This window comes from Propithecus coquereli, unplaced genomic scaffold (genome assembly GCF_000956105.1).
Source record: "Propithecus coquereli isolate 6110/MARCELLA unplaced genomic scaffold, Pcoq_1.0 Scaffold193, whole genome shotgun sequence".
Taxonomy (NCBI): domain Eukaryota; kingdom Metazoa; phylum Chordata; class Mammalia; order Primates; family Indriidae; genus Propithecus; species Propithecus coquereli.
In genome coordinates, this window is record NW_012144190.1 from 3,333,028 (window position 1) to 3,345,670 (window position 12,643).

Consider the following 12,643-nt stretch of genomic DNA (forward strand, 5'->3'; position numbering starts at 1 on the left):
GCCCAAAGACAGCCAGACCCTCAGGGACCCAGCCTGATAGTCCTACCCGAGTGGCCCCGATGGCAGCCTCCCAGCTGGCAGCTCTGGAAGGAGAGGAGTCCGGGGCTGGGGTGCTGCCCCTGACCGAAGCCAGCCCCGGCTTCCTATACTCCGAGGGCCAGCGGCTGGCCCTGGAGGCTCTGCTGAGCGAGGGCGCAGAGGCGTTCCAGGCCTGCGTGCAGCGCGAGGGGCTGTGGCCCTTCCTGAGCGGGGATGAGGCCCAAGGCTTGGTGGCAACAGCTGAAGACTGGCCAGTAGCCAAGCCGGAGCCCAGCAGGGCAGCAGAGGGAGCCACTGCCACCGAGGAGGACGTGGGCAGCCTGACCTACTGGCCTGGGCAGTCGGAGCTGCCGGCGCCTGTCCTGCGGCTGGGCTGGCCAGCGGACTCGGCCTGGAAGGGTATTACCCGGGCACAGCTGTACACTCAGCCCCCTGCAGAGGGCCACCCGCCCCTCAAGGAGCTGGTGCGCCAGGAGATCCAGGCTGCCCACAAGGTAGGTGCCTCGGGGCCAGGTGTCCATCCCCCAGACCTGGACATCCACACGTGCCAGCTCCTGGGACAGGGACCCAGGCGTCTCTGCCTTGTCCTCCTGGGAGTTACTAGTACCCTCAGGACCGAGCCCGCGTCCCCCATAACCTACGACCCGGGAGTCCACTCCTTCCAGCCCCCAGGACCCAGGTGTCCTCACTTCCAGACCTCATCTCTCCCTCTCAGTTCTGGGTGCCCCTACCTGTTCCCCAAGACCTGGGTGCCCTTCGCCATCCATGCCTCTTGAACCTAATTGTGACCCCCAGTGTCAGTCACCCACTCCATCCCCCAACACCAGGGGGGGTGCAGCCCCCCTGTGTCCCCTCCTGTGTCTCCAGCCCCCCAGGGCGGGTGCAGGTGTCCCCTGCAGCCATGGCTCTGTCTCTCCCAGTCTCAGTGTCCCTGTTGATGTGTGTAATCCTTGGACAGCCCCGGGAGGGCGGGATGGTCATGCCATTGAGGAGATGGAGAAACTGAGGCAAGGCATGGTGAAATCGATTGCCTTTAAGTGGCCAAGTGGGGATTTGAACCCAGGCCATCTGGCTGGTGAATCAGGATTTGTCACCACTACCTTATTCTGCCTGCAAGATCCAGGTTCTCAGCACCTCTGGGTCCCCTAAGCTCACCTCAGTGGCCTGGCAGGTCACCCCTCCCACCCCCAGCACCCGGGACGCTCCCCAAGCCCCAGAAGTGCAGTCACCTACCCACAATGCCCTGCAAGGGCATCCAGCTGCTGCCCCTGGGGCCAGGCTGCCGTGGACATCTGGGGACCATAGTGTCACAGATCAAGGGACACCATTCCCTGTCGTAGACATGATTTACAATGACAGTTTTCCAGCAGTTCGCGGCTGGGGAGCTGCAGGAGGGGCTGCCTTTTCCTCATTCACACGCAGGCACCGTCTCCCCTTCAGTCCCCCTGAACATCCCACGGAGGCCGGGCCCTCAAGCTCCTGGCCCCCAGAGCACCATACCCCAGTCCCTGATGTCAGGCCCCCTGTCCCCGATGTCAGCCCCCTAGACCCCCGATTATCCCCAAACCCAAGGCTCCATCTGTATGTCCACATCCTCTCTCCCCGGCCCTAGCTGGTGGCCGTGGTCATGGATGTCTTCACTGACCCAGACCTGCTTTTGGACTTGGTGGCTGCCGCCACGCGCCGCTGGGTACCTGTCTATCTGCTCCTGGACCGCCAGCGGCTGCCTGCCTTCCTGGCACTGGCCCAGCAGCTGGGGCTGAACCCCTGGGCTACAGAGGTAAGAGCCGGGCCAGAGGAACCCAGGAGTCCCCATTCCCCTGGCCTGGGGGTAGCAGGGACAGGCCCTTCCAGGGAGGTCCGGGGTCACTGAGGTGGATACCAGCTGAGATGGTCCCTGAGCTCTGATGCCTGTGCCTGCGGGGTGGATGTTCCCACGGGGTCTTGAGCCACTGGACTTGGGTATCTCTAAGAGGCGCCTGAGGCTCTGGGGAAGCTGGGACGGACACTTGGGAGTCATGGATCACCCAGGTAGAAGCAGCCTGGAGGGACCCCTGAGCAAAGGTGTGCCCTCCCCACTCCCGCTCCCCACCAGAACCTGGACGTCCGCGTTGTGCGGGGCTGCAGTTTCCAGAGTCGCTGGCGACGGCAGGTGAGCGGCCACGTGCGGGAGAAGTTTGTGCTGCTTGACGGTGACAGGGTCATCTCAGGATCCTACAGGTATGGTCCCCCCACCCCCATGCCTCCTGGTGTCCTGTACCCAGCTCTCCCTCAGTGTACTAGGGAACAGCTGCCATCCCCTTTCCCGGCCTCTCTTTCTGCATCTGTAAAATGGGTCCAAAACACCCTTCCCTAGAGAGGAAGTATCGTGGGGCAGAGCAGGCTTCGGGCCGGAGGCAGGCTTGCCTGGGTGCCGGCGCCGGGCCTGCTGCTGGCCCGTAGTGGCTTTGGTAAGTCTTTTTCTCTCTGACCTTGTATTTCCTCATCTGGGAAACTGGGCCCACAGTTTGGGGACTGGGGGTTCAAAACCAGGAGGACCTGGCTTGGAGCCTGAGCTCTGCCTGGGTCAGTCACTTCACCTCTCTGAGCGTCTGTGAAAAAGGAAGAGCCAGTGTCAAATGGCCTGGCCCACAGATAGGCTCGCGTCCCTCCTTTCTTTTCTTCGGGGTCCCACTGACCCCAAACCCTGTCCCAGCCACTGCTGAGCTCTCGGACACTGGGCTGGTGCTTCCCCCATTCTCAGTCTGTTCCCCATCTGGAAAGCGTGAGTGATGACAGCACCTACCTCACAGGGTCCCCGCGCGGCGGGGCGAGGGGGCTGTGGACTCTGGGGCCAGGCAGCCTGGGCGCAGATCCTAGCTCTGCCAGTTACTAGCTGTGTGACTCTGGGCAACGTACTTCACCTCTCTGTGCCTCAGTTTCCCCTCTAAAGAGCAGGCTGATTTGGTTAGTGCCTCTAGAACAAGGTAGCAGACACATTTGGGACGGGAGGGTTCTCTGTTTGGCGGGGGTGGGGGCTGTTGTGTGCACAGTAGGATGCTGAGCCGAATCTTCAGCCTCAACCCGGCAGATGTCCGTAGCATCACACCCCGACCCGCCACAACCCTCCCTGCCAGTTATGACAACCGAAGAAGTCTCCAGACATTGCCAGATATCCCCTGGAGAGCAGAGTGGCCGGCTGAGAACCATTGCTCGAGCCCAGTGGTTTTCTCCCTCGGGGCGTGCACCAGAACCATCAGGGGGACTCGTTAGAACACAGCTTTGGGGCCCCACCCCCCTTCATCCTGCCCGGGACAGAGCCCAGGAATCTGCATTTCCAGAAAGTTCCCAGTTGATGCCAAAACTGCCAGTCTGAGGACCCCACTTTGAGAACTGCTAGCGCTGAGACTGGGGTGTTTTGAGGAGTATCCACCTTCCCAGCTTCGCGTGAGGGTTCAGTGCAATGACGGTGCCCGACAGGTGACGTCCGAAGTGCTCCATAAATGTCGGCGTCATTTATGTATTTTTTACCACATTTCATCGAGTCTAAGGTGCAACCCATGGAAAGAAACATCCCAACAAAAATGTGAGAAGATCTGCATCTAAGAACCCACGAAATACAGTAGTGTGACCAAACCCATGGACTGTCCCCCACTGTCAAATCAGGCCTGAGTGCGCTTCACCGAGCACCGGGCTCCTGGCGGACAGCCCTAGAATGGATGAAGCCAGGGCCAGGGGCGGTTGTGCAGGGCCTCAGGCCGTTTAATGGGGGAAGGAGGCGGGGGCACGGGGAGCAGCGGCAGAGCGGGGGGACCAGTCCCAGGCCCTGCCCTCCCTGTGGTCACAGCACATGTTGAGGAAGCAGCAAACCCAGCCCCAGCACCAGGCTGGTGGCCGTCCCTGCTGTCCGACTGCCCGCGGGGCCGGGGGCATCGTTGCACAGGTTGCCGTTGCAGCAGACGGAGATGAGGCTGTAGGTGACGCCCTGGTAGCTGACGGGCTCCTCGCGGCCACAGCTGGTGGAGTGCACGCAGCCCTTGTTGACGATGGGACCAGTGCTCGGGGCGACCCCGTGGCCCGTGTAGCAGTCCTCGTCGTCGCCGCAGTGCATGAGGGTGGTGGGGCAGCTGCTGGAGTCGGTGGGCTCACAGAAAAAGCACTGCTTGACACCCGTGGTGCCCGGGGGCAGAGTCAGCACCAGAAGCAGCAGCCAGCCGAGGACCATGGTGGCCTGGCAGCGTAGACGGTGCTCAAGCCAGGCCGTGGGCTTCCTGAACCTCTTGGAACCGCTGAATGAGCGACCTCCCGGAACTGCCCCCACCCACGCTACGTTTGCCCCTTGTTTGGGCCTCCCAGGGTCAGCGCTTGGAATGTCCTCAGTTCCCAATGCTCTGTGTCCCTCTCCAAGTCCTTGGGACGGAGAGGAGCCAGCAGCTGCTGCCCGACAGGAGTCTGTGGGGTGGAATGAGGTGACCTCACAGATCCCTCAGGGTTCCCACTGGCTGCTCTGGGGTGAGGTCACAGGTGGGGGGAGGGGTGTCACAATCCAGAGGACTCTGCCACCCCGCCAAGGCAAAGATGCTCTGAACACGCTGAGGAGCCGGCCGCGGGCTTGTGCTCTCCTGCGTGCTGCCCCGCCGAGGGCTTGACTTCAGCCTCACACTTTCCTTGGCGACCCCATTTTCCAGATGGGCAAACCGAGAATCGGAAAGGGAGAGTGACGCGTCTGAGGTCCCTGAGCCAGGATTCGGGCTTGGGGGTCATTTAATCCCAAAGAGGCTGGGAGAGAAGGGGATGTTTACTGAGCACTGGCTGAGATGTATGTGCTAAGATCTATGCCGGATGCTTTAAACAACTGCCGTGAAAATGGGGACAGGCAGGGCACTGGCCACCACACTCGCAGCTCTTAGTCCTGGCCATGTGCAGGGAGCTCGATCCCCACTTGAATCTTCCTGTGTTTAGTTCCATATCACAGATGAGCAGACTGAGGCACGGAGCAGAACGCCCAGAGCTGGGCACACAGCAAGTGCTTAATAAATGGCAGTCATAGGAAGCAGCGGAGTTTTTTTTGTTTTGGTCCAGAAGTCTGAGGACAGTAGAGTCTTAAGACAGTCCCTGTGGGTGTCAGGAAACTAAACCCGTCTCTTTCCAGAGGAGGAAACTGAGGTAGTGAAGTCCTCGGTGGGGACTGGGCAGAGCCCGGGTTCGCACTGCGGTCAGATTCCAGTATCCAAACTCACGTTGTCCTTACTTAACCCTCCGGGATAGGTACTGGGTTGTTCCCATTCTACAGAGGGGGAAGCTGAGGCCCGAGAGGTCAGGACTTGCCTAAGGTCAGACAGCCGACCCTGGGACCCAGCTGGGGGCCAGTCTGGGCCTCTTGGGGCTGCATAGAGACCCTGACCCCCCACTCGGTGGCCCCCAGCTTCACATGGAGCGACGCACGCCTGCACCGAGGCCTGGTGACCCTGCTGACCGGGGAAATCGTCGATGCCTTCAGCCTTGAGTTCCGGACGCTGTATGCAGCCTCGGGGCCTCTCCCACCCGCGCCCCCTCAGGGCCCCTTGGTCAGCGTCATGGGGGGCCTGCAGCTGGCCCACAGCCCACACCGCGTGGCCCATCGCCGCTCTGTGGCCCCCGCGTCACCTTCACCACCCGACAGCCCCCTGGCCCATCGCCTGGCTGCCTGTCACGTCTTCAAGGGAGACAGGAAGGAGTCCCCTGCCCCCCCAGGACCAGCACTCAGTGACATCCTAAGGAGCATACAGCGTGGCCAGCCCCCCAGCGGACCCCCAGCCCGGCCCAGCCGCTCCCTATGGGACCTGAGCCGCCTGTCCCAGCTGTCGGGCTCCAGTGATGATGACAAGGTAAGACCTAGTGGCTGCTGCCAAAAGAGGATGGAGGCAGCTGAGGCCCAGAGAGGGGAAGGGACTTGCCCACAGTCACCCAGCCGTGCTCCAGGGCCTGCTCTCCTGAATTCATAGTTGCCACCCCACTTCCTGTACCCCGCTGTGTGCTGGGCGGCCGGGCGATGGGTGGCAGGGGGCAGAGATCCAGGAGCCCTGGGTGCCAATCCTGCCGTGACACAGCAGTTCAGGGGCTGGAGCCGAGGACTTGCCTTCTCTGAACCTCAGTGTTCGCACCAGGGAAATGGGCTGAGCGATTGTGCTCAGTCTCAGTTCAGTTAGGACTCCGTGAGGATAAATGAAAGAGAATGATCACAATAACAACAAAAAATTCCCCAAATGGAATTTATTTTTATCTGTTTCATGACATCCTCATCCCAGGCCAGGGTGGACACCCTCTCATGACGCCCACGTTCATGGACGGGAACGCGGAGGCTCAGAGAGGTCAAGTAACTCGCCCGAGGTGGAGACAACGGTCTCTCGCAGGCACCTTGCCGCAGGCCGGCTCCCACCCCAGAACTTGTGCGGAGGGGGTTCAGCTTAACCGTTGCCGCGGCCCTAGGAAGTGGGTGTTATCACAGCCCTCCACCCACCCACTTCACAGATAGGAAAGCTGAGGCGCCAGAAATGGATTGGAACTCGGCCCTGGCTGCCTCCCAAGTGGGGCTTTTAAATTCCCTGCTTGCTCCCGGCTTCCCGGATTTGAGTGTCTTGTGGGTGCTGGGGAGAGGGACGGGATTAGAGGGGCTCAGAGGGATCTCCCCGCCATGCCCCAGCTGTTTAGAGGAGGGGTTCTGGCAGAGCCTGTTCCAATTCACTGGGGGCCCCTGGGCAGGCGAAGTTTTCTTTCGCAGCCTCAGCTTCCTCGGCTGTAAAGTGGGCTGCTGGTGGCAGCAGAGCCATGTGGGGGAAGCTGGTGGACTCACCCAGGCGCAAGCCGACCTGGGGTACAGTCCTCTGTGAGCTGTGTCCCCCCAGCCTCAGTTTCCCCATAGCTAAGTGGGAGCTGGAGGCAGGCTCCCCTGAGGGAGAGACGTGCTCAGGGAACTGCTTCCCTCGGGCCTGGCAGTGAAGGCTCCAGCGGCGAGGGGAGGGGACGGGCAGGGGCAAGGTCCTCGTCCCCACCTGTTCGGAGCCACCCTCGCCCTCACCCCCATCCCCTCCCTGGGCAAATATTTGCTCCCCCCAGGCAGCTGCCAGCTGCTTCCGGTTCTTCCCCAGCTGCGAAGCCGCAGGTGGGGACATGGATCCTCACCTCTGTGGGTTTGGGGGTCCCAGGGCGCCCCCTCACTCCCCTCCTGGTTCCAGGGGCTCAAGGGCCTTCTCACCCGCCTTTGAGTTTGCTGGCCCCATCCTCCTCCCTCCCTCCTGCTCTACATCTCTCCTCCCATCTCACCTCCTCCCGGCCCTCCTCCTCCCTCCCCTTCCACCCCTCTCTCTTCTCTCATCTCCCCCTTCCCCCTCCTGAGCCCCTCCCCTCTAGTCTAACCTCCTCCCTCACCCCTCACCCCTCACCTCCTCGCCTCCCTCTCCGCTCTCCCCTCCCTCCCACCCTCCATCCTCTCCACCTCTCTTGCCCCCTCCATCCGCTTCCCCCCTTCCCCCCTCCCTGGCTCTGAGCCCCGCAGGAGCCTCCCCTCACCTCCCTCTTTCCCTCACAGCTCCAGAAGTCCCGGGGCTCCAAGGACACCCCGGCCAAGGCCCTGATGCGGCAGCGGGGCACTGGAGGGGGCCCCTGGGCCGAGGCCGACTCCCGTCCTCCTCCGCTGGCCTGGTCCCAGCCCTGGGGCGGTCCCCTGCCCCTCATCCCTCCACGACGCCTCCACTATCTGTCCCCAGCCCCAAGGAGGTTTGGTGAAGATGCAGCGTCCAAACTCCCAGAGCCCAGAGGCATCCGGCAGCCAGACTGGGCCTCCCGCGCGGGACCTGCGGGGCAGCCCTGACAGGAGCCCGGGCCAAACTGGGCTGCCCACCGGAGGAGAGCTGGATGACGCGTCAGCTCGGAGCTCCCGGCCAGCTTGGGCCTCGGACAGGCCTCTGGCTTCAGTGTCTGGGAAATGGAAGGGACTTTTTCCACTTGTTCTAGAACTTGGGCAAACCCAGTGCCCAACCTGGCCCTCAGTGTCACAGTCCAGAAAATGGCAAATAAGCAGGAAGTCGAGCCTCCACCGGCTGCGGATCCTAACAGCCCGCATCCTGCTGGGGTGTCTGGACTTCTCTGGGGAGGGGCCTGGCAGAGCGGCCCCCCTGCTGGAATCGTGGGGGGCCAAGGTGGGGAAGCCCTGGGACAAAAGGGGAAGCTGCTGGCCCGGTGGCTCACGCCTGTAATCCTAGCACTCTGGGAGGCCGAGGCGGGTGGATCGCTCAAGCTCAGGAGTTCGAGACCAGCCTGAGCAAGAGCAAGACCCCGGCTCTACTAAAAATAAAATTAGCTGGACAACTAAAAATATATATATAGAAAAAATTAGCCGGGCATGGTGGCACATGCCTGTAGTCCCAGCTACTCGGGAGGCTGAGGCAGGAGGATCGCGTGAGCCCAGGAGTTTGAGGTTGCTGTGAGCTAGGCTGACGCCACGGCACTCTAGCCCGGGCAACAGAGCCAGAGCCAGAAAAAAAAGGGGGAAGCTCCTGGCACCCACTATGCTCAGGAGCTGTGGATAAACTGAGTCAAGGAGCTGAACAATGAGGGGCTGGAAAGTTGTGGGGACACAGCTGCTGCGGGTGGGCCATGGGGAGGGGCTGGGTGGGCAGTGGAACCGTTCGTGGGCGCTAAGGGGGTGGGTCTGCTGGAGATCCCCTTTCCTTATTCTCAGAATAAAATGTGCATTTTGGCATGAAAACGATCAGCCTGACCAACAAACCTAGAGTCCAGCCCCAGCGCCTCCTCCCTCAGACCCGGGGGTCCCCAGCACCTCCTCCCAGCCCGGGCAGTCGGGACAGCCCCCTCCCTGGGGAAGCCAATGCCCAGCGCTGGGCTCCGCAGCACCTTTGCCTCCGGGGGGGCTCCTGAGTCACGGACCAGCTGGCGCCTGATCGGGAAGGGGCCCTGCCCTCCGAAGGCCTGGGGTGCCACTGCAGGGGTCCCCACCCCAGCCCCCGGCCCCCCATGTCACACCGCCTCCACAGCGCGTCAAGGAGCCGGGGCAGGGGTGACACGTTTATTCTCAGGGTCACGGGTGGGGGGACTCAGAGGCCTGGCTGGGCCTGGGGCTGGGCTCGGGGTCCAGATCGGGGGTGGCGTCCTCCCGGGCCTCGTCCCACGGGAAGGCCTGCATGCCCCGCATCTGCTCGCGGTAGACTCGATCGAAGGCTTCACTCTGCGCCACCGTGAAGTGGTTCTTCCAGTCACCAGAGACCCCTGGCAAGGCGAGGGACATGGGGTGAGCATCACCCCCACCCCGCACCCACCTCCTGGCCTTTGCCCGAAACACTGTCCTCCCGCCACCCACTCCCTCCACCTGCGTTTCGCCCCCTCCGACATCCCTGATGACTCTGCTCCAGTCACCTGGCCTGAGCCCTGGCACCATTCTCACCTCCTCCCGCCCCCGGTCCCCCGTCCCCCACAGCAGACCTCCTGCCAGTCCTCGCCTCACCCCACCCCTTAATTCTCGCTCTCACTCAGCATCCAGCAGCCTTTATAGCCCCCAGTCACCTCCCTGCCAGGACAGGGCTTCCTCACCCAGGGCTCCCGCGACACCCTACTCCCCTTCCCTGAGTGGCTGGCATGGAGGGAACCCCTCCCCTGCAGGCCCCTCGTGCCAGGCTTCGTGGAGACCCTCATGCAAGCCAGCTCCCAGCCGTGTGCCCTGGGACCTCTCCCGGCTCCAGGCTTATCTCGTCACCGGGCGGCCATCTGGGGCATCACCCCTTACCTGGAAACCCGGGGCCATTGGCATTTAGCAAGTGCTTGTGCCACATGTTACACGACACCCGCAGTGAAGTCCTGAGGAGCGGCTCCCTGAGGGGGGCTCAATGTCAAGCCCCGCAACGTCCACGTGCTAATCCCAGAACCCGTGACTATGTGACCTGATGTGGCCAAAAGGGCTTTGCAGATGAGATTAAGCTAAAGGCCCTGAGAGGAGGAGGTCGTCCTGGGCTGTCCAGGGGGCCCCGTGTCGCAGGGGAGGCAGGAGAGTCAGGGTCAGAGACTAGAACACGCTTTGCTGTTGGCGTTGCAGACAGAGGAGGAGGTCACGGCCATGGAATACTGGGGCTCAAAAACTGAAAAGGCAGGGGGGGCAAGCGGTTCTCCTTGAGAGCCCCCAGAAGGAAAACATTCCTAGACACCTTAATTTTAGCCTAGTGAGGCCGATTTCCAACTTCTGATCTCCAGAAGTACGAGAGAATAAACGTGTATTGTTTTAAGCCACAAAGTGTGTGGCGTGCTTTTTTTTTTTTTTAGAGTCAGGATCTCACTGACTTGCCCAGGCTGGTCTCCAACTCCTGAACTCAAGCAATCCTCCCGCCTTGGCCTCCCAAAGTGCTGGGATTACAGGCTTGAGCCACCGCGCCCAGCACAGTGGCATTTTGTTACAGCAGGAACAGGAAGCTAATATACTCCCACCCCCGCTCGGTAATGCAACACTTGAATATTTCTGCAGTGAACGTGACCGTGAAGGAAGGTGCACGAAGACTCTAAATAGCCTCACGGCGGCCGGGATCTGGCTTTGGCAGGACACGTGGACGTTTTGCTCCCATTGGGAGCTCTCCCGGTGCAAAGGGAAAGCCTCGGGTGGCAGGCACGTGTGCCAGGCCCGCGCTAAACCCTGTGCGTGGCGTCAACCTGGGTCCACGGTACCCCTGTTCACCCCATGTTACAGCTGGTGAAAATAAGGCACAGCAGAGAGGTTAAGTAACTCGCCCAAGTCACACAGCAGTGACCTCGTGGGCTCCGCACCTTTCCGGAGGAAGGCCCCCTGGCGGTGGTCCAGCAGGCTGAGGGGCAGCAGCGTGTAGTTGGACATGGTGTTGGCCTTCATGGCCCCGAAGGTCGAGTGTGCCACGACGGAGCTCAGCACCTCCTCGCTTAGCGGCCGGCCCAGGAACTCGCAGACGCGCTCCACAGAGCCCCGGAGGTCCTGGGCACAGGGGCGAGGCGTCAGTGGGGGAGGGGCGAGGCGTCAGTGGGGGAGGGGCGAGGCGTCAGTGGGGGGGGCAGGGGAGAGGCGTCAGTGGGGGCGGGCACCTGGCCGAGCAAGGAGCTCGGGACCCGGAGTCTGGACGTCTGGGTCCCAACCCGGGGCTGACCCGGGGACTCTGCCTCTCCCCTCGGTTTCCCGCCTCCACGCCGAGGGGCCGGGGAGGGTTCGGTGGGCGGGGCCGGGGCGGAGCCAGTTCGGCACCTTGTTGGGGTAGAAACAGGCCTCGGCCAGTCTGGGCCTCAAACCTGCTCCTCGCCTGGGGCTCCGTCTCGGGGCGTCCCCACCACTGACCCTGTCACGAGGCCAGACTCCTGGGCATGGCCTTCCCGCTCCTTGTCTCCCTCGCCCCCCATCCCTGTATCAGTCCTGACCCTCCTGCCCTCGACTCCCTTTGCCCTGTCCCCTCCTCTGTGTCCCCACAGCCCTAGCACTGCCTCAGGTCTTGTCCGCTCCTTTCCGGGCCCTCGGCCCAGCCTCCTCCCAGCCTCCCTGCTTCCAGCTCATCCCGCACCCGAGCTGACCCTGCGCCTCCAGCTCCAACTCTCCCATGGCTCCCCACTGCCCCGGGAAAGAGTCCCAGCTCCCAGGCCTGGCTTTCAGGGACAGGTGTGGTCTGGCTTTGGCATGGAGCTGCCAGAAAGGCCTTTGCCACTGCTGTAGCTCAAATATTGCCTTCCTCATGACAGTGACGGTTCAAGTCACTATAGATTGAGCACCTACTGTGTACCAAGCTTTGGCCCAAGCCTGACATATTGATCTGTGCCTATCTTGCCATCAGCTTTGCAAGGGAAGTGTCATTATCCCATTCGGTAAGTGGAGGCCCAGAGAGGGAAAGACACTTGTCCAAGGCCACACAGCCTGGGAGGTGCTCAGACTCAGGTCCCTGAAGTCCTCCCCTCTACCTGGCTGCCATCTGACATGCAGCACCGGGCAAGTCAGCCCCCCCCCCGCCCCGTCAGCTCCACCAGCCCCGCAGCCCTGATTTCCCTGGTTGTTCCTGGTTTCGTAACCTCCCATCTCGTTATCCTCCTGAACCACTGACGTGTCCCAGAAACTCTAACGTGGGCGGCGCCTCACACCCAGGGGCTGCCCAGAAGCTCGGTTAGGCTGTGTGGCCCAGTTTTTGGTTTGGAGAATAAAGCTTGCTGGGAAATAAGGGGAGGAGTGATGCCGAAACCTTTTCCAGAGCATTCCACCAAAAGAAATTTACCGGGGTGGAAAAAAAAAACCCATGAAGTTTGCAGTGAAGAGCTGTGTGCCTTGGGCAAATTATCGACCCTTTCTTAAGTTATAAACCCTCGGTTTGCTCCTCTATAAAATAAGAATAATAACATTAGGGAGAATCGTATAAAATTATCATTTTTTGCAGATGAAAATTGGCATTTCACGGGGTTCAATTTTATATGCACCTCACCTGCCCTTACTTTGTGGGGATTAAATGAGGTGATTTGTGTCAGGCGTTTGGTGCCTGGCATTTGGCAGCAAGTGCAGGCATTTGCTATGATCGTTGTTATTACTAATCAGGCCCTCACTTGGAACCTAATCACTCTTACTTTACACACTATGCTAACATGTTGC

The 12,643-nt window shown here is 61.4% G+C and overlaps 3 protein-coding genes across 3 annotated transcripts in view; 1 reads left to right on the plus strand and 2 right to left on the minus strand.

The window, feature by feature from the left end:
- The first annotated feature begins 59 nt into the window (after positions 1-59).
- FAM83E (family with sequence similarity 83, member E) lies at positions 60-7,867 on the plus strand. The gene is made up of 5 exons (XM_012643094.1): positions 60-533; positions 1,652-1,819; positions 2,135-2,259; positions 5,444-5,885; positions 7,586-7,867. The coding sequence occupies exons 1-5, from the start codon at positions 60-62 to the stop codon at positions 7,865-7,867; spliced, it is 1,491 nt and encodes a 496-aa protein (XP_012498548.1).
- On the minus strand, positions 3,860-4,243 carry SPACA4 (sperm acrosome associated 4). The gene has a single exon (XM_012642983.1). It carries the CDS (start codon positions 4,241-4,243, stop codon positions 3,860-3,862), a length of 384 nt encoding a protein of 127 aa, XP_012498437.1.
- A 1,227-nt stretch (positions 7,868-9,094) lies between the features above and the next one.
- SULT2B1 (sulfotransferase family, cytosolic, 2B, member 1) overlaps positions 9,095-12,643 on the minus strand; it is a 47,960-nt gene continuing 44,411 nt past the window's right edge. Inside the window, exons 6-7 of the mRNA XM_012643031.1 lie at positions 10,822-11,002; positions 9,095-9,282 (exon numbers count right to left, since the gene is read on the minus strand). Coding sequence (XP_012498485.1) covers positions 9,095-9,282; positions 10,822-11,002 — 369 coding nt within the window. The remainder of the gene's footprint in view (positions 9,283-10,821; positions 11,003-12,643) is intronic.

What these genes read in the sequence shown, in the direction of transcription:
- FAM83E (XM_012643094.1), top strand. Translation starts at nt 60, where the DNA reads ATGGCAGCCTCCCAGCTGGCAGCTCTGGAAGGAGAGGAGTCCGGGGCT. An exon ending in TGAACCCCTGGGCTACAGAG is followed by an intron (nt 1,820 to 2,134) that starts GTAAGAGCCGGG and finishes GCTCCCCACCAG; the next exon opens with AACCTGGACGTCCGCGTTGT. An exon ending in GCTCCAGTGATGATGACAAG is followed by an intron (nt 5,886 to 7,585) that starts GTAAGACCTAGT and finishes TTTCCCTCACAG; the next exon opens with CTCCAGAAGTCCCGGGGCTC.
- SPACA4 (XM_012642983.1), bottom strand. Translation starts at nt 4,243, where the DNA reads ATGGTCCTCGGCTGGCTGCTGCTTCTGGTGCTGACTCTGCCCCCGGGC.